Source organism: Python bivittatus, unplaced genomic scaffold (genome assembly GCF_059951505.1).
Source record: "Python bivittatus isolate LINGU-HERP-01145 unplaced genomic scaffold, Pbiv_v1 ctg000220_np1212, whole genome shotgun sequence".
Lineage (NCBI taxonomy): Eukaryota > Metazoa > Chordata > Lepidosauria > Squamata > Pythonidae > Python > Python bivittatus.
Window position 1 is genome coordinate 40,774,520 of NW_028277048.1, and position 17,595 is coordinate 40,792,114.

At 42.9% G+C, this 17,595-nt stretch overlaps 1 protein-coding gene across 4 annotated transcripts in view; it reads left to right on the plus strand.

Moving 5' to 3' along the window:
• CYTH1 (cytohesin 1) overlaps positions 1 to 15,572 on the plus strand; it is a 58,510-nt gene extending 42,938 nt beyond the window's left edge. For 2 of the 4 annotated variants that reach the window (XM_088138408.1, XM_025168397.2), the window contains exons 5-13: positions 632 to 750; positions 1,092 to 1,172; positions 2,014 to 2,126; positions 2,991 to 3,139; positions 3,454 to 3,565; positions 11,375 to 11,451; positions 11,872 to 11,943; positions 13,233 to 13,387; positions 13,899 to 15,572. In XM_088138408.1, coding sequence (XP_087994534.1) covers positions 632 to 750; positions 1,092 to 1,172; positions 2,014 to 2,126; positions 2,991 to 3,139; positions 3,454 to 3,565; positions 11,375 to 11,451; positions 11,872 to 11,943; positions 13,233 to 13,387; positions 13,899 to 13,977 — 957 coding nt within the window. In that variant the 3' untranslated portion in view covers positions 13,978 to 15,572. Of the gene's footprint in view, positions 1 to 631; positions 751 to 1,091; positions 1,173 to 2,013; positions 2,127 to 2,990; positions 3,140 to 3,453; positions 3,567 to 11,372; positions 11,452 to 11,871; positions 11,944 to 13,232; positions 13,388 to 13,898 lie in introns of all 4 variants that reach the window. The other 2 variants (XM_007430969.4, XM_025168399.2) reach the window with 1 other exon arrangement.
• The last annotated feature ends 2,023 nt before the right edge of the window (positions 15,573 to 17,595 follow it).

Consider the following 17,595-nt stretch of genomic DNA (forward strand, 5'->3'; position numbering starts at 1 on the left):
TAAATGATGCTGCTTCCTTGCTGTGATGTTAAAAGCAACCATGCACCAGGCAAAATCCTGTATTATCAACAGGGCTGAAGGGTGTGATCCCAAACTGGTTGCTATCAATTTGGGCCTTACTTATATTCGTGTCTGTCTATTTTTTTCTTCTTTCCCCAAATTATCTGCTAAACCCCTTTGAACAATTCCTCCCCCAAGGATTCTTTGGAAATAAACAATAAGATCTGTAATTTCCCTTCTCCATCCAGGGTGAGGCTGTTTCTTAAAAGCAGGACTCACTTTAACATGGCTTGAGGGCTCTGGGGTTTCAGTTTCTTAGGTCTTCTGATGGCTCATCATGTTCATGGAGAAAGTGTAGCATTTGGGCTAAATCATGTATCGTGAATCAGGAAATCATTTCAGCCTAAGTTCAGCTGGAGAATTCATTAAGTGAGTTTAAGCAAGTAACTGTTATATTGATTGCAGACCCCTCCAACTCCCCGCAGTCCCTTGTGCTTGAAATGGATGTGATCAATTAGGATAATTTGAAATCCATGTTGAATAGTATGGCAGATGTTTCAAGTTCTTTTTTCTGTGCCCTTGCATAGCAAAAATTTGAAGAATCCTCCTTTTTTCTTTCCTGTGCTTGCAGGGAATTCAGTTCCTTATAGAGAATGACCTCTTGAAGAATACCTGTGAAGACATTGCCCAGTTCCTCTACAAGGGGGAAGGACTCAACAAGACTGCCATTGGTGACTACCTGGGTGAAAGGTAATTAATCAGGCCATATTTGAGAGTGGAACGGATGTTAATCTTCACACATTGTTCCTGTTGTTAGCATTAGAGAAGGGACCATAGCTCAGCAGTAGAGTATATAGTCTGCACTCAGAGAGGAGGAGATAGGAAGATCCCTGAATCAGATTCTGGAGGTTCAGTGTCCATCGGAGTAGCAACTCTGAGCTATATGGATGGGTTCCTATGACCAAGCAAGAGGGAGGAGCACAATCCTTAACAGTAGTCAAGCTCTGGCACCTGTATATGATAGGTAATCTGTATACGAGTAATAAATTGCTCAGCCCGGAATCTCAGTGTGTGCTGTTTCCTTCCCTCAGAGATGAGTTCAATATCCAAGTATTACATTCATTTGTGGAGCTGCATGAGTTTACAGATCTCAACCTCGTACAGGCGTTGCGGTGAGTGACAGCAGGATTTGATTATAATATTAGACAGATGGATGTCTTTCTGTAGATGTTGTCTGTAGATGATGTTTTGTTTCCCATGGTTTTGGATTAAGTAGCGTCTTCCATGGTTATAGAGAGCCAGTTTGGTGTAGTGGTTAAAGGCACCAGGCTAGAGACTGGGAGACCATGAGTTCTTGTCCTGCCTTAGGCACAAAGCCAGCTGGGTGACTTTGGGCCTGTCACCCTCTCCAGCCCTAGGAAGGAGGCAAGGGCAAACCACTTCCAAAAAACCTTGCCAAGAAAACTGAAGGGACTAGTCCAGGCAGTCAGCAGGAGTAAAAAACTGACTCAAAGGCATACACACACAAATCACAATCCATGACTATAGAACATGCTGGCTGGGACTATGGGAGTTACTGGGGGTCCAATAGCATTTGAAAGTCCAGATCTGCTCTGTTCCTGATGTGGCCTATAGGTAGAGGTGTGGAAAAAGTTTTGAATTCTATTTCAGCTTCAAAACAGGTTTTTCTGATCTTACCAGAAGTGCTCCAATGCTTTGTTGACAATTCTGGAAGCATTCCTGCCTTGAAATGGCCTTATTTTGCACAACACTCCCTTTGTCAATCTAGCATCATCCAGATATGCTGGGTTTGCAACTTGTGGAATTCCCAGCTGGTTGCTCATGTAGGCAAGGAATTCTAAGAGTTGTATTTCCAACACATTGGCAGGGCCCCAAATTGGGGAAAGATGCACCTTATGGCATCTTTATATGGCATCTTATTTCTGCCATATCTTTGCTCACAACCGTACAGCGCACAAATGGAGATAGGCTTAATTTTTGTTGCCCTCGCAGGCAGTTCCTTTGGAGCTTTCGGTTGCCAGGTGAAGCACAGAAAATTGACCGGATGATGGAAGCATTTGCACAACGCTACTGTCAATGCAACCCTGGTGTGTTCCAATCAACAGGTAAGTGTATTGTCACCCTAAGTTGTGCAGTATGTGCAAGGTGAAATTACTGAGATTTCTAGAAAAACTGCCTTCTAGTTTACAGTGCTGAATCTTCAGGTTCAGTGATGAAAGTGGAGAAGGCTTAACACTGAGCTGCATGAAGATTGAACCAAAGACCTAAAAATATTTTATCTTTGTTTCTGTTCTAACTGAAATGGGGTAGTAATGCCCCCTTTAAAAAAAAAAAGTAGTGGTAATACTTGTGAATGATCCAGGAAATCCAGAATTTAAAACGTAGGGCTCTGTTATGCTTCTTAATTTGCTATTGATGTTTTTGTTTGCATGCTATCCTGTAACATAGGATCTCAGAGCAATTTATAACAACTAACTTAAATACAAAAATAAAGCATGAAATCATAAAAATTAAAAACATTATATATGATGTAGACAAAAGAAGACAAAACTCTTAACGTTAAATAAAAACAGATCTTAATGCTGGGTTATTTAAAAGACCTAGGTGGACACCATCACTACCACCCCAGTCTTCACTACTATTAGAAGGACCATAAAGATGGTACTGATGCATATTTCTGGGAAAGCTATTCCTTAAGAGTACCATTACTAAACAACCCTCTCCCTTACTAGCTACTTACTTGTTCTGTGGGCATGCCCAGCCTCTGAATGAGTAGGCATATATGCTACAAGGCGGTATTTCAGGTAAAGTGACCCCAATTGACTTAGAGCTTCAAAGGTCAAATTGGGCTCCAAAGTAGGCTAATAGTGTGGTTTTGGCCTTATGCCTTGATATTGTATAATCCAAACTGTGCTCCCACGTTGTGCTTGAATCTTCTGTTCCCTTTTCCTTATCCTTACCTGTCCCAGATACCTGTTACGTGCTCTCCTTTGCCATCATCATGCTGAACACCAGTTTGCATAATCCCAATGTGAAGGACAAGCCAACTGTGGAGCGCTTCATTGCTATGAACCGTGGCATCAATGATGGTGGGGATCTGCCTGAGGAATTACTCAGGGTAAGTTTTGTGGGAAGAGAACAGACTGGAATTCTGTGAATAGGGCCATAATGGAGAACTAGGTGGGAGCGGTGAATCACTGGAACAGAGAGCTTACTGTCTGTCTGCCTGCCTGGTAGGCTCACCAAGGTCCCAGGCATTAGGTCAGGGGTTAAACCTCTCCTGGTCTTCCCAGTATCTCACGCTCTAATACTGAGCTTCCAAACTCAGTCATATTTTTTGGGAAGTAGGAACTGCACTAGTACATATTGAAAAGGTTGTGCAGAACCTTTCTGTGGAAGTGATCCACACATGTTTCTCCTCCCCCACACCAGAATCTCTATGAGAGCATAAAAAATGAGCCCTTCAAAATACCTGAGGATGATGGCAATGACTTGACGCATACCTTCTTTAATCCGGACCGTGAAGGCTGGCTTCTGAAGCTTGGTGAGTGTGTGTGTCTGCACGAGGCAAAGCCTGACCAACAAGGAACAGGGCTGCTGATGCTGTGGCATGGGCTGCAGGGAGCATGGAGCTCAGCAGGAGTCTCTTTGCATGGGGCCCGGTGGCCACAGTCCAGCACAAAGAACCAGCTAAACAACTTGAAAGCTTCTCATTATCTTTGCTTGAACAGCGTATCCAGTGAGGAGGGTCTTGGTTGCAATGCTCAGTAACTTCCTATGGCTCTCTTAACCTGGATTTGGCCAGCCAATTCTTACTGAAATTGGGCAAAGGAAATACTTAGGAAGGAAAGGCAGGTTACTTGGTTGGGTCCCAGGAATGGCAGGTTCCAAAATACTCACCTGCAGCTGCCTGCAGAGAAGCTGAAGACTTGTCTATGGTCCCCTGCTTTTCACTTGCATTTTCCAGACTAGTCTCTGGCATCACCTCATGCATATCAGCTCTGCGCACACAGACAAGGCATCTCTGATGCATTCACCAGCGCTCCTTGTGCAGCTCATGGCTCCCTCTTCATGTTCACTCAAAGCTGCTTATTCAGTTGCCAGAATTTGGCTTGAAAAGTCTTCCTAGTTTGTTCAGGGAATGGGTGGTGGTTTAGTTTTTCTTCTTATAGGGGTCTTAAATCACCTGAAATCTGAAACTCAAATTTGAAAACAGAAACCTCCTAAATATTCAGAGTTGAAGTTGCTGAATCTTAATTAAATTCAACTAGTGAAATTATTCCATGTACGTAACTTTTCATACTTTGCTTTGAGCCAGAGGGAAGACATAGACTCATCTAGCTTTAAAATCCAAGATAAGACTCAATCCTAAATCCTCATCTTTTCTATCCCTCCTCTTCTGTTTCTTTCAACCAAGGCATGCAAAAAAATGACCAAGGATCACTATACCTTGTCTTATGAGAGAAATAATGTAGGTTTTCTAATGCTACAGTGGAACCTGGACCTCCTTTTGCCCACACATAGACTTGAGGGCAGGCTGATACAGTACATCAGTAAATGCATCGTTGTACAATAGTAATACAGCTATGTACTACAGCAAGTGCGTATAATAATCACATTTGGCTATGTAATCATAATACAACATTAATACATATTATTACAGTTACCAGTAGCAAAGTTTCTTTTAGCTTGGTGGAAAACTGTCCAAACTTTCCGTTCTCTGTGACGGGAATAGGAAAGCTGTGGTGCTTTAGGAGTTAGATTCCAAATTTCTTTATCCCTAGCTAGCCTGGCCAACCATGAGATGATAGAGCTGTAGTCTATCAATACCATGCCTTCTCAATGAGTAGTAGAAAGGCACTCAGTTTAAAAAATTACATGGTTGAAAATCTGATGGCTGATTTCAATTATACAACAAACATTGAAATGCCTTCCATTTTCAATTTTGCAATTCCTAAAAATTTATTGAAAAGCAGTTTGCCAGGTCTTGAGTAGCTACATAAAAGGAATTTAAATGCCTTCTGAGCAAGCAGAGATTTAGCTTGTTAGGCAATTCTGCGGTATTTGGGCAGAATTATTAAGCTGTGCATACAGTAGAAGCTGGACTTTTTGATATGGCTTAGGGTGAAAATTGAAAGACCAAAGAAGGCTTCTTGGTTGGCCTACGTGCTGGACCCAGTTCTGAAGAGATTCTTCACATTGAAGAGATTAAGCAGGTAGAGGTAACTGAGAGAGGACAAACATTCTATAGCCAAATTGTCTATCAAAATAGGGTAATGTCCATTATTACTGTTGTTGTTCGTTGGCCTCTCTTTAGATGTGGAAGTCACCTTGGTTTAGGATAGATCCTTGTTGTCTGGCAAAAGAGACCTTGATTGAAACAAAAGAAATGAGGATCTAGAAGTGAGATGCAAGCTCCAACATCTCATGTCCCATTTCAGGAAACAACCTCCAAATTTTACTTCAGTTCAAAGACAGAATGTTTTGTTCTTTGCATTTCAACTTCTGTGGCAACTGTTTCAAAATTATCATGGTACTAATGCCAAGAGCCCCGACATTGCACTTATAACCCAATTCTGCAAGACCTCCTGGTTTGGGCATTTCCTCTGTTAACTTTTCTCAGGGGCAACAAAAGGGAGTGGAGCAAATGGGTCTAATTTATTTCTCTAGAAGATATGAATTATTGTCTGGGTGGAGTAAACTTCCAAGCCTGAAGTCTTACCCAGATAGCGAGGTCACAGGTTCCAAGAGACAACCACACTGGGGAAGATCCCCAACACCAGTTATATGCCAAATCTTTTCAGTATTCTCAGTGACATCATTTAAAAAAGAACTACATCATTGTGTTCTGGAATCTGCTCCCACTAATGTGGGAGGCAATTCAAGAAAATGTGGCTAAGAGCACAGCAAAGAAGGGGAAACCTAACTGAGGCTTGCTCTGCAGAGATGGAGAGCAGGGGGAGGGGAGGGTTGAAGGAGGTGGTGGTAACGTTAGAACAAAGGTGCAGCAGGTAGGACCACTGGCATTGAATATGTGGGACATAACCCTGGGTTTCTCCACATATGGCTGTTCTTTGGCTGAACCTTTTGGCCCTTGATGATGCATGCTGCCCTCCCTGTCCACCCACAGAGGTCTCTTGGCTCCAGGCCATTTTAACACCCACCACCTGCCTTGGCACTAAAATCACTAACTCCTCAGTCAGCTGTTTGTGTGGCAAACACATTCACGATATGGCCAATGCCAAGAATCCCTTAATCAGGAGAGGGGAACCTTTCTAGCAAGTATTCAGTGGCTGCTGCATTCCTGGCCTTGGCATGCTGATAACCCCAGAAATGTCACAGCCCGTTTTTTGTGTTAAGGTAGGAGATTTGTCGGCCTCCCTTTGAGGAGAGCTCTTCCTCCCCCCTTTTCCCGTTGGCTCAAAAAGGTTTAGCTTGGGCGGTGCCCACTGCTGACTGCAATTGAATTGTGCACGAAGGGCAAACTTTAGTCCTTTGTTTTTTAATTTTCTTTTTCCCTCATTTGTATGTTTCCATGATTTTGGCTCTGCCTTTCCCTGCCCCCAAACTTCAGGAGGTACGTACCCCCATATCTCCTTGCTAGCTTTGCTGGGGCCGAGGCCGTGCTGCAGTGCTTGTTTGTTTTTCTGTTCTCTTTATTTTTACTTGCTGGTGATGTTACTCGTATTGCTGCTGTTGCCACCATTGCTAATTGGCTGCACAGTCCCTGGGGAACTTGGGAGGGGGGAGAGAAGCGGGATGGTGGAGGGCAGAGGTGGGGAGAGGAAGAGCTTGTGTTCTGCTGGGCACCAGAAGGAGAGAGAAGAGAGAGCAGTGACTTTCCCAAACCACAAATCAGGTAGTTGTCCTCATCACCCTGCTTTTCTAAAATCCACACTGACCTGACCTGGCTGGATGTCTTCCATGAGGTATGGCAAGAGGTACAGTCCTGAGGGACTTCCTGTTCCAAGAACTAGGTCTGGATCTCGGTTTGGGCTTCCAGGGGAGCAGGAACTAGGAAGGCCATGAAGAGCTAGAAAGAATCTGACCCTCTTGTGGCAGCTTGCAATCAGGTAGGGTGCCCTTGCTTGAGAAAGCCCACATCCCCTTGGAGTATTCAGGGTTACAGCTGGACGATAGAGAAGGTGCACAATTATGTGTGGGGGGTTTTTTAGCTGCAGTCAAGAAATACAAAGTAAGCATTCTTTGCTATTCTGGAACAGTGACTCCAGATTGTGCCTCAGAACATGCTGATTTTTGACAGAATACAGCCATTTTCTGCTTTGCTTTGCTTTGCCCACAAAAGGATTCAAAATCAGTAAGTTAAGTCTTACAGAGCTCAGTGCAATTCGGACGCATTGTGTATTTTAAATATCTTCAACCCCACCCCACCCCACCCACCCCAAAAAAGAGTGGGGAGAGCTCAAAATGGTCAGCTTCTCTGCTCCCCCCCCCTCCGTATTATTGAAAACTTTCCCTATGGTGCTCACAGGCTGAAAAAATAATTAAAAATAAAGTATGACTTCCAACCCAAAAATGTGTGACCTGTTCTGGGATAGATATTGCTGAAAAGCAATTCTCATTCAGTATGAAGGATGCTAGGCATTGTGGTTCAGCTACGCTTGGTGTACCACAGATTAATCATGTTTTTCCCAAAACTTTTATGCCACCCCAGTCACAGGCTATGGGCTTCAAGTGGCTTTTGCCAGATACTGTAGTTCAGCCTTCATAATTGCACTGCCATCACTGCACCTTCTAGGTGACATTGCCTGTTTCTTTCAAGAGCCAACAGCTGTTTATCAGCCCTGCATCGTGCAGCTGGTGAACTCAAATCACGGCAAGATGCTTCACAAATCCCTTTCCCGTTTACCACATAACTTCCTACCAATCTGCATGTGTGTGTTTTTTCCTTCAGAAGTGGTGTTCTCCACTTCTCCCCCACACCCCCCCCCCACAGTTTAGTGCATCTTTTTTAAATCTAAAGTATCTCCAATTGACTATCCCCCCATTACTTTTAGAAAGGAAAAGTGTCACTAAGAGGAATCAATACATACGTCCCGCTTGTTGTTAAAAAAAAAAAAGAAGCAAAGGATTGAAACGATTAATCAAAGAAAGCAAGTTTAAAATGCAGAATCCCTATTAGTAATATACAACTTTCTCCCAAGGGTACTAAGCAAAACAAAAATGCTGCTGGTGTGAAACAGAATAATAAAGTATTAGTTGTTTAATTGATTGTGGCAATGATTTTGCCATGCTCTGGTCCTGTTTGGAACAGAGAAGACCCTTAATTATTCATGAAGTAGTTTCTGGTTAGTTGGGGTGGCACTGAATCAAAACGTCCAACTGGATAAGAGGAGGGAAGACCATGATCCTATCTCTTGGACTTTTTGATTCAGTGCCACCCCAATTGACTAGAATTCACTTCATGCATAATTAAGGCTCTTCTTTTCAATTAACTGACTTACTAATTAATTTATAGGTGCAATTTCTTTTACAATCCTTATTCTTTTGATCTTTACAATAAACCTGTAAATAGGTTATCCTTTCCATTTTATGGAACAGGGTCTTGACCAGTCTTCCCCAAACAGGAGTCTGCCAAATGAGTCAAGACTGTAGCTCCTGTAATTTTCAGCTATTGGAGTAATTTTCTGTAATTTTCAGTTGTTGGAGTGTCAGCATACCTGGAGATGCCTGGCTGATGAAGGCAGAGGCTTGACTAATGCCACCCAATGAATTTGTAGCTGAAAGGATCTATGTGATTCTATGGAATCCATCATTTATTAATCATGTAATATTAGCATTAACCATAACTGTAGTATTAAAGAGCTTCTTCATAACCTGAAAGGCTTAAAACAACATGTAACTAAAAGAAATTCAGGTGGCTCTTTTACTGTAGGAGTCTCCCTAGGGCACTAAAAATATACCCCAACTATTAGAGTTGCCATGTCTGAACTGAAGATCAGGATGACCACTAGTTGGCAGCAAAGAGCTCTTTGGGATTTTTGTAGCCCTACCAGTTATTATCCTTATGTTCTTGGCTTGTAACATTCATATCTAATGCTGCCCCCCTCGACGTTTCTCAGCTGTAAACATGGCAGCAAATTGGAATTCTATCAAGTGAGAGTGTTTCTTGACTTGAATGTTTTATACTTACAGTTGCTCAATTGTTCAAGGGATAACAGTGCCTTTGGAAAAAGATGACTGGAACCTGCTGGTGATTTGCATCCCTCTAATTACACGCTGGATCTCTAGAGCTTATTTACAAGTTCACCCAAGTCCAAGGGTGTTTTGAAATCGATCAATGTAGGTCTATTATCCCCAAACAAGAACTTCACTTCGGTGGACTTTAAGAAAAAAATGGGGGATAGTGAAATGGCAGATCTTTTCACATTTTGCTTCTCAGTTCACAGTTCAAATACATAAAAAGCCCTTAACAATAATAATAATCAAAGGCCCCTTTCCTCAGTTGTTGGTCTTGGATTTACCATCATTTTGGACAATTCACTACTCTTCTTGTTTGATGAAATCCTTAGTTTAAGATGGCTGACCTATTGTTCCTTGGAAATTATCTCACCATACTGTCTTCTGGTAGGCTCTTCTGGAAGTTGTCTTCTGCTGGCACAGGTTGTTTGTCCACCTAGCTGAGTTTTGTCTACAGTGACAGGAAATGGGCAAAATGCTATTGCCTAATTGGCCTTCTAATTGGCGATTGCAAGGATTCCGCTGGAGAACTTGTGTTCTACTGCTGAGGTTACCAGTTGGGTCTCCTGAGGAGGTCTTGTTTTCTTTGTCTTTATTTAATGTATTGACTTGTGATGAACTAGGTCATTCCATGATAAGAGGGACTCGCAACAGCTGAGGGTTTCCAGGTTCCGTGGGGACTGTAGCAGGCATTATCTGGAGCAATTGGCTTCCCCTACCCCCCATTGTCCTTCTCTTTCTGTTTTTGTTCTTATGTTGCTTGAATGAGGCCTTATTGTTGTCTGTGCCTATATGTGGCGGTCAGGACCTCCCTGAGTGGGTCTTTATACTTCTGCTCCTGGTCATCTCTGGTTGGCTCAACTCTGCTACTCTGGGCTTGGCAGAGTAGCCAGTGCTGACTGAGGTTACTTAAAACTGTTTTGCCTCCCCCCTTCTCAACTTTGCTCTGCCTCTTGGAACCACAGGAGCCTTTTTGCATCCTTCCTTGAGTTGGATAGACCAGCCCAAGGGGACTGCAAAATTCTGTCTTCTGGGTTTTAATGAATGAAGTCAGACAGCTTTGGATGGAAGTTACCTTGGTGGTCTCTCCGGGAAGTAACTGTTCAGAATAGTACCTGTTACACTGATTTCTTCACAGCCTCTAAATCTCTTATCTGCTGAAACCTGAGATCAGTTTTTTTTTAATGTTTGCCACTTTTTGCCAAAATTAATATGCTTCCCTGAATTTGAATCTTCCTATTGACATTATCTTGACTTTCAGGATAAAGCCATTGGCTAATTGTGGGCACAGTTTAGCTGGGGAAAAGGAAAAAACAAAAAACCCAGAAAGGACCAGTGCATTGCTATGAAAAAAGCTGAGAGGACTTATTTCTTTTCCACTGAGTTTCTGTTTTGGAGTGTTCCTTGGCAAAGGACAAATATCTGAAACACTGGGAATAAAAGAGGGTGTTTAGCAACTGGAGAAGCTAGTTTGTCTAAAGGCCCTATTGCACCTTGAAGGCAAAGGGGGCGGGGTATTCCTGTCATCCATTTTAATCAAGGACTTTTTTCTTAGCCTAGCTTAAAATTGTGTGCTGTGGGACAGGTAGGGCTGAGAGCATGAAGATCAAAAAGGCTGTTTCCTGGCTACCAAATTATTATGGAGGCTCTTGTTAGGGTAAATAATTCCCTCTTCTTTCACTTATAATGAAAAGGGTTGTTTATGAAGTACAGTGTGAGGGTGTGGTGTGGTGTGGTGTGGGCTTCCTAGAGTCAGGTGGAGTCCTCTAGAGAGCACATTCATCTGAGGCTCTGGCTAAAGTGTAGGCTTTTCTCATAGTAAGTCTAGGCATGCATCTATCCTAGTGGAAATCATGCCTCTTCTCCATCCTTGTTGTGCAGAGCAGATGCAGGTCTGTTCAGTAGCATATAGTAGGGCAACACCTTTGACCAATGCAACCTTTTCCATTTCCCCAAGCTGTGGTGCTCAGCTGGAAGCCACCTGCTGTTCTGGTGTGGGGCTGGCTCTGCTTGCGCTCTTGACGCCATGTGCTCGGCTGCTGTCTGTTGTGCCCGTAGGCTGTAGCTGTGCCTCTGCCTTAGCTGCTCTCACGCCCAGAGCTGGCTTTTTGCCCCGGGCAAGCATTGTCAAGCTTGCTTCTTCCTTGTGCAGGTGGCCGAGTGAAGACGTGGAAGCGGCGCTGGTTCATCTTGACAGACAACTGCCTTTACTACTTTGAATACACCACGGTGAGTGTCATTGGGGCAGGTGCACCCAATCACAACCCAGAGTCCCTAATGGTGCTATTCTAAAATGTGGACCTCAGTGCGAAGTCTTATGTTAACATAAAGTTGGAGTTTTTGGAATAAGTTGATGTGCTGAACGCTTTATTATTGGAATGGGAGACTGCACAAATTCTGCCATGAAAACCATAAAAGTTTGTGCCACAATAAGTCTGCCGGCCTTTTAAATCCCATTTCCTCCTTGTTTTACTACGGCACTGTATATGCCTTTGGCATCATCACTGAAACTATTGTCTGAAATTATCCTTGGGGATATATTTGTCTGAGAGAGGAGGTTTTCCCACTTAGCTTTGGGATGAATGAACATTTTTAACATCTGTTACAACTGAGAATTCATTTCTGGATTCAAATATGACCATCTTGCAGGACAAGGAACCACGAGGCATTATTCCATTGGAGAATCTAAGTATCCGTGAGGTAGAAGATTCTAAGAAGCCGGTGAGTAATACTAAGTCTGAAGACTATTCGGAGATAGGGTGAGGTCATCTTTTTACAGCCTTTAGGTCCTTTTTTTTTTTTTTTTTTTTTTACTATAGTTACTAAAAGTTGAAAGCACCGTTTCTGGTAGGAAACAAATAAATGTTGTAGTATATGCACAAAGGTAGGATATCATTATTCAAACCCAAAAATAATCCTCCAGGAAGCTGTCCCCAAACAATCATTTGCTGCCCTTCTTCATGCTTTAAAAGAAAATGAGAGGAATTTAAAAGTAGTGGTAGAAAAGCTGAAATATGAGTAATTAAGCAGGTTTATTCACATTGTAGAACTGGTTCTATTACTCAAAAAGAGAAAGAAAACTATGCATGATACCCCAAAGCACTGAGCACAGGAAAGTCCTACTGAGGAAAAAATAGACTTCTGAGAATTGGCCAGGTTTTAGCCACAACATTTTCAAGCCTACCTTTGCTGCCTAAGAACTTGACTTATTTTACACTAGATCTTGAGTTTCTCAAGGCAATGTTGAGTTTTTCAGAATATTTTACTTTAGTGCATAAGTACAAAACATTGACTAAAGCTGTGCATGTTTCAGAAGTGATTTGGAAGAGGTGTTTTGGACCATGTGGGAGCAGCACTTCTTTAAGGTAGCTGTATCTTTTTCAGGTGTGCACAGTGGCTTGAAAAAAAGATTCAGTTGCTTTAAGGAGGTGCTCTGCTCATATTCCCAAACATTCCAAGTCGTTTCTGAAGCATGGATAACTCTAATATGCACTATCCTGAAGAGGTTGCACAGTGAAGATGAACTTTGTAGTATCTGAGCTAGTATAGATGCCACATTAGCATTTCTATAAAATGCTGTAATCTTTCTTTGACTTAATAAAAGGAGAGATGAGTACACTTTTTGTCCACACCTACAGTTTTGTTTTTTTTTGTTCAGGCCTCCAATGGAGGAACAATTAAATTGAGAAGCTTCTTAACTATAGTGTCCTGTTTCAGCTAAATTTGGAAATTAATATTATCAGCTTTGGAGCAAGCCACTTGATGATGATGATTAATTCAAGTTTAATATTGATGGTTTAATTGGTCATAGTTTCTCCTTTTGGATTACATTGGAAACGATGTTGAATTAGTAGTTTCCTATTTTGAATGTTAAAGAAAGTGATTTATGGAACTGAGTACTTGCTGCAGAAAACTTGTGACTTTTCTGGCAACTGAATTCTGTGTGTTGACACCTCTGGCGTCATTTTTACAGTAATGAAGTGACAGCAATACTTTTTGACATGTTGCAGAACTGCTTTGAGCTGTATATCCCTGACAACAAGGACCAGGTCATCAAAGCATGCAAGACGGAGGCAGACGGACGTGTGGTAGAAGGAAACCACACTGTGTACCGCATCTCAGCACCTACTACGGAGGAGAAGGAAGAATGGATCAAATGCATCAAGTGAGATGGAAGAAGGGAATGGCCAGTATATTTGAAGCCATATGGGGAATTTGCTAGAGCTTTTGCTGTAATACACATTGGGATAGGGAAGCGGGAAGAGGAGGTATTCTGTCTCTCCCATAAATCTCTAGCCAAAGAAGAACCTGAAACTGGGGGGAGGGGAGCAGCAAGAATTGTTAGTTTTTTGCTCATCTTTGTCAGGAGGCTTGTGGGGATAACGTTCCAGTTAGGAGGAAAAGAGGTAGGGCAAACTTTCATGAAATCATAACAAAATGCTTGCCTTTTTGTAAGCTAAAAAAGTTATCTGGTGCTCTCCTTGTTAGGTGGGAAACCTGGGAGAATGCCCCGTGAAGGAAGACTTTCCTCAAACAGTTATGAAAGGAGTTGGAACTATTCTGACCCCCTGTGGTTTAAGTCCTGCTGGACTTAACAGAGGGAAGCCTCTGTATAGGATTCTTCCTAAGAGTGCTTAATTGTCTCTTCTCCCCCTGCCCTGTTTTTCTCCCTTCAGAGCTGCGATCAGCCGGGACCCTTTCTACGAGATGCTTGCTGCACGCAAGAAGAAAGTTTCCTCCACCAAGCGGCATTAGTCACCTCGTCTAACTCTGCAGTGGTGACATTGGCAAGCGATGTCTCTCCATCTCCTGAGGGTGGGGGACGAGAGGCTGCACCAGATTGTCTGCTCTCTATTGCTACCCTCAGGGGGCCAGCTTCAGCTTTTGCTATTCTTTTCCAGTTGGGGAGCAGGAAGAAGGGAAGGGGGTGCTAAGTTGATGGCAGCCACCAACTCACTAACTTCTTTATTGGGAAGAATGCCAGCTCCTTACCTTGGCAACTTGAAACCCACTGCATCTTTTGCAGTCCATGTGACAGGAAGAGAAAGCGGTTGGAGTCTTTTGGGCTACCGTAGTTGATTTGTTCATTGCCTGAGCTAATGGAGAGGTAGAGAGCATTGTGCAGTATGCACCCCTAAGGGGATATAACTCTATTTAAGCTGCAGTTGCTACTCTCTAAGGCCCAGCACCAGGAATGGACCATGGACTTTCAAAGGGATACATCAACCTGTAGAGCGGACATGCTAGCTGTGAAGCCTAGAGATTCCAGAGGCACCCCGTATTGCCTTTACTCCTTATTGTTAGTCAAGCAAGGTTGATAGCTTCTGTCCCCAGAGCGATTCAGCCATATGGTCTGTTAGGCATGATTAGCTGGGATCCTCTTTCACATTTTTTTTAAATTAGCCATTAGGGGTAATGAGCAACCAAGATGTCAGCCCAACACCTGGATTAGTTGCCTAGGGCAAGGCTGCCATCCCCAAGATTTCCATTGTCCTCGTTCTAGAGGGCACCTACTTAGGTTGTTCTTGTTGCTGCTGCGAGCCAGTTAATAGGCTTGTAGATATGGGTAGGTGGATTGTATGATTTGTATCGATGCTTTGTAGGAAGATTTTGCCAACAGTTTGTGGGGACTACCTCACTCAGCTGCTGACCATGAAACCTCCACCCTCTGTTTTATTTAGCATTGGAATCATGGCCCAGAATAGCAGAATTTAAGGGGGGACAAAAAGACTTCCAGTAGTAAGGGAGGGTAAGGCACACACCCTGAGCGTTGTGTTTCTGACCAGTCCTGTTGCAGTTGTTCTTTTCGGCAGGGATGGGGTTGGGTGAGTTCAAATGAGGTTGCCCTGGACCATTGGAAGTAGTCGTCCTTGGCCCTGAGTGAAGCACAAGCAAGGGGTTGGAGATTAGGGATTTGGAGGGGGTGGCTTTGCTGGCTAATGTTTGCAACAAGGTTTGGGCGGGAGGAGAGCCACAAAGAAGGCTGCCTTGCCTTGCAAACTTTTGTGGTGCTCTTGATTCCTCACACACTTCTCCAAGCTCCAACCCCACCTCAGTATCAGTCTATTTATCTGAGATGTAGATACTCTCTGTACAGATTTCTCTCCCCTTGAGATTATTTTGTATTTGTTTTAAAAAAAGATTGTTTTTGTGAAACACGCCAGGATTCCTGCATATTGCTGTAGCACAAGGGGAAAATGGGGAGAGAGTAGAAGATACTCCAGGTCAAACAGTTGGGTTACAATTTTGTTTTGAATCTGTTTATCAGGGCTGGTTTGGGATTTTTTTTTTTCCCCACAACTTTGTGATCTAGCACAGAGCACCTGCAGCAAATAAACATTGAACTCACATCTGGCTTATTTTCATCTTTGGCTGCTTCTGTTCTTCTGCCTACAATTAAGCAAATTTCATGTTCTGAAGATAGTTTTGCACCAAAAAAGAACCAGGCTCTGGCTGGTTGGGGGCCAGATAACCTGGGCAGCCTCTTTGAATCCGCAAAATCATGATATGAAGTAGCATAGTGGGGGAGGTATTCTTGTAGCCGGGTAAACAGTGATGATGAGATTGAATTAATCTGGAGTCCCAGCAGAGATGCTTCTGCACAAGGCTATTGCCAGCCAATTCTAGGGTTGCCGGTTGTTGAAAGAAAATTGTACATTGAGGAGGGTCTAAGCAGATCTTAGTGGCTTTGGAGGAAGTTGGCAGGATGAATTGGAGTCCATAGTTGGATGTAAGTCTTCCTAGTTTGCACCCCTATGGTGATAGATGTCTACTTTCTTTAAGTAATTATGTGAAATTAATAATATGGTGTATCCATATGGATGGGTGTACCCATTAATGGATGAGCTAAATGGTGAGCTTTTCAACATTGCTGTGTGCAGACATGTCCACTGATGGGGTTTATGCATCACTTGCCATCTTGTGTATAAATACTGACATAATTTTTTAATGTCTTACAACATTTCAGTGCTATGTAGTTTAGCAAAATAAGATACACAGTTGCAAGGTGGGGGCAGATCTTTCCCACTCAGTCAATAAAATATAATAACCAGCTCCATTTAGAGGTAACAATTGCAGTGTTTATTATCCCTGAAGCAGGCAGATAGTAAACTCTAATTTGCTAGACCATCTTTGGGTGATTGGAAGTAAATCAGCAAGGGCTTCTGACTCCCAAGCATTTCACAGTGGCCCACTAAATTATGATGCTGAAATTAAGAAACGAGATGGGTGGGTAGATGGCAGGTAGCTAAGACTGGATGTTTGTATGGAAAAGCTCTGAGTTGCATTCAACTCTGGCAGATACAACCTATTTCCACGTTCAACATTCTTCTCGCTGACCTCTTGAGGTTATAAAGAGGAAAAAAGTAGATTTCACAAGCCAAAGGCAGAAGGCATGGACTTTCAGCTGGGGCACCATGTACAGCAGACTACCAAAAGAGAAGACTTGCTTTCCAGAAAAATGCAGCTGAGTGGCTGTAGATGATGCTTCTGCCTGTAGACATAGCAATGTCATGTCTAGTCCACGCTGGATGCCTTTCAAAATGGATGGTGAAATGAGATGAGCATTTAGAACAGCTGAAGTGCTATAGGGAGTCAGGACAGGGAGTCAAAAATACTGTCTGGGAATGCTGGGAGTTGCAGTCCAGCATGTCTGGTGAACACATGGTTGGGCTCTAAAGAATAAATTGTGAAGGATTATTGTAAACTGGCTAGAAAGTTGAGTGGTTAGTGGCATACCAAGTGAAATAAATACAAGTATTAATTTGCTTCAGGGGGTGCTGAGTAGGGGTGACTCTTCAGGGTTAAAATTATATCTTCCACCCCCTCAAGCTTCCCAGATCATTTAAAAAGGGGAAAAAAGATGAACCAAAATTGTTTCCTAGTTTGTGTACAATGTGCAAAGGCTGGAAACCAGGGAGGGAGGGAGGGAGGGAGGGAGGGAGGGAGGGAGGAAGGAAGGAAGGAAGGAAGGAAGGAAGGAAGGAAGGAAGGAAGGAAGGAAGGAAGGAAGGAAGGAAGGACATATCATTGGTCCATCTAGTCCAAAACTATCAACATGTTCTGGCAGCCACTGTCCATGGTTTCAGTGCAGGAGGTGGACAAGGATGGATTCTCAGACACCCTCTGTGCAAATCCTGTGCTTAGTAATGAAGAAGCTCTTACCTCTCATTCATTGCCTATATATACAAGGGTGTGTGTAAGTACATAGGTAAATTACATTCACTTTATTATTTCCACTGGCAAAATGGGAAAGGCATGTCTGTTGGTGATTAGCTCACCATTACTGTTTCTGCCAGTCAGAACTTGAACTTGCTTAGTTTTGAGGCAGCCTGATTCAAGTTGTTTATTTCTACTTAAAGATACTCAGGAAAT